This window comes from Egretta garzetta, unplaced genomic scaffold, assembly GCF_000687185.1.
Source record: "Egretta garzetta isolate BGI_Z169 unplaced genomic scaffold, ASM68718v1 scaffold27, whole genome shotgun sequence".
Taxonomy (NCBI): domain Eukaryota; kingdom Metazoa; phylum Chordata; class Aves; order Pelecaniformes; family Ardeidae; genus Egretta; species Egretta garzetta.
The window spans coordinates 1,689,694-1,693,855 of record NW_009260400.1 but is presented as its reverse complement, the minus strand read 5'-3'; the positions used below and the strand labels follow the sequence as shown (position 1 = coordinate 1,693,855).

The following is a 4,162-nucleotide window of genomic DNA, read 5'->3' as shown; positions in this document are numbered from 1 at the left end:
AAGAGGCTTGACAGCTCCAGCTGCCTGGCAGGGCAGGGGGATGCAGAGCATCCCTTCGACGTACTGCTTGAAATCCTCGGGAGAAAGCACAAAAGAGCCTTGCATTCTAGAAGAGAGGAGGGTCCGGTTGTGTCGGAAAGGGTTTTTGCAAACAGAGAACAAAGAAAGAGAAAAAAAACCCCACTATTTTTTGGTACAATCTCTAAGCTTTGGAGCTCTGCTATGGTTTGACCAGTGCTTTATGCTAGCCCCGGGGCATGTTGTATGTGATGCTGTTGCACCAAGTGGTTCCTTCTCGGGGGGACATCGCGTCACTGACCGTAAACCGGTGGCCATGCCATGACCCAGGGGTGAACGTGTGTGCCTGCCACCACACGCATGCTGGGCTCGGGGCATCTGCGGCATGCGGGGCTGGATTAAAGGCTCTTCAACTCGCCAGCAATCTGGTTTTGGGATGAGTATACATGCCGTATCTGAGGACACAGGATCACCTATTGATCTAGAACCTCGGGCACCCTTCTACTATCAGCTGCTGAAGCTGCATGGCTCTGGGAGGATCCCCCAAAAAGCCTGTTTCATCCCCATGTGCTGCTTCAGAGGCTGGGACAACCACAAGATGGTTTCCCCTGGGGTGGAGAGAGCTGTGGCAGGGCTGGCTCTTCTTGGAAGTCTTTTCATGCCCCAACCCTCCCCTGCTGAGAGCTGCGACCGTATTTCGGGTGTTTGCTCTCTGATTGAGACTGCTTTGGCAAGAGGGCCCCGGCTGCTCTAATTTGCTCTCCCCTTCCCCTGCCTCCCCAGGTATGAAAAGCTTGGAGTGCTCGCCCTCCACCCCCACCATGAACTCCTACTTCTACAAGTTCATGATCAACCTGCTCAAGCGCTTCAGCAGTGAACGGAAACTCCTGGAGACCAGAGGAGCCTTCATCATCAGGTCAGAGCACCCCACCAGCCTCGCCAAAGCCCCCGAGCACCGCCTGGGCAGGGTGGGCTGGGGACACCAAGGTCAAGCAGCCCGAGCACCGAGCTCCCTCGGAGCCAAAACCATTTCTACAAGCTTCCTGCGCTCACCAGCAGTTTTAGAGCAAACGGTGCTTGCGTTTCACATGTCGAGGCACCATATTTCTCACTCCCATCCCCGGAGGCGAAGTGGCTCCTTATTAAATAGCATTGTCAGAGCCCGTTTTGTTAAGAAACAACTAGACCAGCCGGAGCATGAAGACAGGCTTGGGCTCAGGGTGCCAAGTCGAGTGAATTCCTCCACCCGGCTTGGCATGATGCTCACCCAGCAAAAGCCTTGGCCTCCAAAGCTGTGTGTTTTGATGCTCGGAGTCGGTAGCTGTTGCTTTGGCTTTTTAAGGAGCTGCAGAGGAGGCTGGAAAGCCAAGCATTGTGGCAGGTGGCAGGGCATCATCTTTAATGCAATGAAATCTGGGGCAAGGGACACCAATTCCTGGGCTCGCTGGGAAATAATGAGCTTAATGGTCGGGGCGAGGTGGAGGAATCAGTGAGGAGGTTGGCAGGAGGAGAGGGCAGGACCTTGGGTTTTCCTCCCTTGCTTTCAGGCAGCTGGCATCAAAATTAACGTGGGAAGAGCATGAAATCCAGGCCATGCTCGCATGGGAGGAGAGAGCTGCCTCTCCGAAGGTGCACGAGGAACCAATGGGGGGGCTCCCATCGCTGCGATCGGGAAAGAAAACGTGCAGAGCTCTCAAAATGTGCTAAGCCGAGCCGGGTGTTGAGTTGTACCTGCTTGGGCAGCAGTTTGTGTCTGAGGCTTCAGGCAGCCCGGGAGCACGCCGAAAAGTTGCTGCTGAGTTCATCCCGTGAGTGATGAACACCGAGGCAAAGCGTGGCAGGTTGCAAAAACTGAGACGAAACGTGGGCAGGGCAGGGTCGCAGCCAGTGTTTGGCCTGCAGTGCAAGGATTTCACAGGTTTTCCCCCAAGTTGTGTTAAATTTTCATATAATACATTTTATTTCCCCCAAAAGAAAAAAAAATCTATCTGGGCTTATGTTTTCTTGCTTCTGATAAGAGTCTGGAAAGGTTGAGTTTAATCCTATGGGGGTCTAAGAATAAGATGCTCTTAGACATATATACAAATCTATAAAATATCCCACTTGCAGTGTCACCTCTGCACAGCCCCTGGTTTGAGCAGCCCTTGGCAGGGGAAGCAGCCCTATTCCTCGTTAAGGCAGCAGGGCAATTAGAGCCATAGGGAGCCTGGGCAGGGTCCCATTTGCAAGCTCTCCCATATCGTGGCCACCTCAAATTTTTCCCTCCGGCTCTGGCAGGATGAGCTTTGGCTGGAAGAGCCAGCTTTCCCAGCAGCCAGCCGGCGGAGCAGTGGGACCGGCTCATGGCAGCTCAGCAAGCCGGGGCTTTTTACAGTGACTCATGCCCCAAAAAATCCAGTAAAGCAAAAAAAAAAAAAAAAAAAAAAAAATAAAATGACTGTCCTTTGTCAAGTCATGTTGTGCCTCATGTGGGGTAGATGCAGGTCTGGAGCCAACACGGTGGGAGGGGTGAACCATGCCCACAGGTACTAGCGATTAACTCCGAAACCTACTGATGGCGGTTGCAGTACTGGTGTTAACTATATCTCTGCTGCCTCCAGAAAAAGCAAGGTGGGAATAGAGGAGGAAAACTTTCACAGGACTCTTTGGAAAAGATTGATTTCTTGCCAGAGAGACCCAGTGAACGTGGGAGCCCCGTGGTGCTATTTTTAGCCACTTTTCAAATTGAAGCCGTATGTGCATTCCCACGTTACATCCCTCCCCTGTCCACAAGCCAGCTCAGCTGTTTTGCGCGGCAGGGTGAGAAACCAGCCTCGTGTTTGACTTGGGAGGTGCTGGTGATGTTCCATCGTGGGCTGGAGTGCAGAGCAGGATGCTTGAGAGACCAGGAACGGGGGGTGTTAAAGCCCGGTCCTCCCCCGCTGCTGGCGCAAGCCCTTTGCTCCTTTTGTCCCCATCGTCCTCCCCCCACCTCCAGGACCACCCTTTCTGCTGCGAACCGGCCCAGGAATGGCAAAGCAGGGAAGGAAAATAGACCTGTTAAGTTTGGCCAATGATTTCCAGACGGAGGACAAGTGCTCAGGGGAAAGGGAAGCGAGGGATGGGGCACAGGGCAGGAATTTTCACCATCACATTGCCAGTGGGCAAGTTCAAAGGTCCGTGAGGTCAGGTGGAGGGGTCTAGGATTAAAGGTAGTTTATTTTGTAACCCAGCTCAGGTTTGTTCATGCCCAGTTGCTGACTCTGAAAGGACTTTAGTCTTTCTCCTGATACGTCCTCGGAGTCCTGGAGACAGAGGTTATGGTATATCATGTGCTTGAGGGCAGGAGCACAGTTTGAGCAACAAGCTCTGAAGGAGCCCGTGGAGGTGGGAAGGTCTCTTGCTCTGTAGGGATGTGTGGTCCCAGAGATGTGCAGAGCTGCTCCACTGCCTACCCGCCAGTGAGAGATGAGTAGGAGAAGCGCCGTCGGCCCTGCCAGGCAGTCCCAAGCTGGGTATCTTGAGATGGTTTGCCAGACAAGACAGGGTGGAGCTAAATGGAAGCACAAACTGCCTTTAAAATAACAAGCAAACAGCTCCAAAAGCTTCTGTCATTCGTAACGGAGCACCCAGATAATTTCTTCTCCCTTTCCTGGCACCACCGGGCTGGGGGATAACCCAGCACTGGCACATGGTCCACCTGCCAGTGCTGCTGGTGTATCCAAGAGGTGCCCTTGGAGGTGCCCTTCTTGGTCTGCCACCTTCCCTGGTGGGATCCAGCACCAGATCAAACCACAGTGTGATGCCTCGTCCATGCCACCACCCAAGGGGACCTCATGGATGGAGAGCCTACGGCCACGGCAGAGCTTGCATGCCGGGCTGAGCCCTGATAGGAGGAGAAGGGAAGGGAAGCATCCAGGAAAAGGCTCTTCAAAGCTGCTTAGATGCCTCATGGATGCCCAGGAGAGAGAGCCTCCTTATGAAGGGATGTGCCGAGGGAGCTCCAGGGTACGAATCACCCAGAGTCCTCTGGAGCAGACCAGGATGGACACCCATTGCCGTCTCCTGGGGGGAAAAGCTATCTCACACTTTCCACCCATCTCCCCCTGAGGAACCAGAGAGGTGGCAAACCTGCTGCCATGGTCTCTTCCAAGGATTTTTTTTT

At 53.6% G+C, this 4,162-nt stretch overlaps 1 protein-coding gene across 1 annotated transcript in view; it reads left to right on the top strand.

Annotated features, from left to right (window-relative positions):
- Positions 1-4,162, top strand: part of VAC14 (VAC14 component of PIKFYVE complex) — a 66,341-nt gene that overhangs the window by 42,313 nt on the left and 19,866 nt on the right. The window contains exon 14 of the mRNA XM_035898747.1: positions 802-934. Within this exon, the coding sequence (XP_035754640.1) occupies positions 802-934 (133 nt within the window). The remainder of the gene's footprint in view (positions 1-801; positions 935-4,162) is intronic.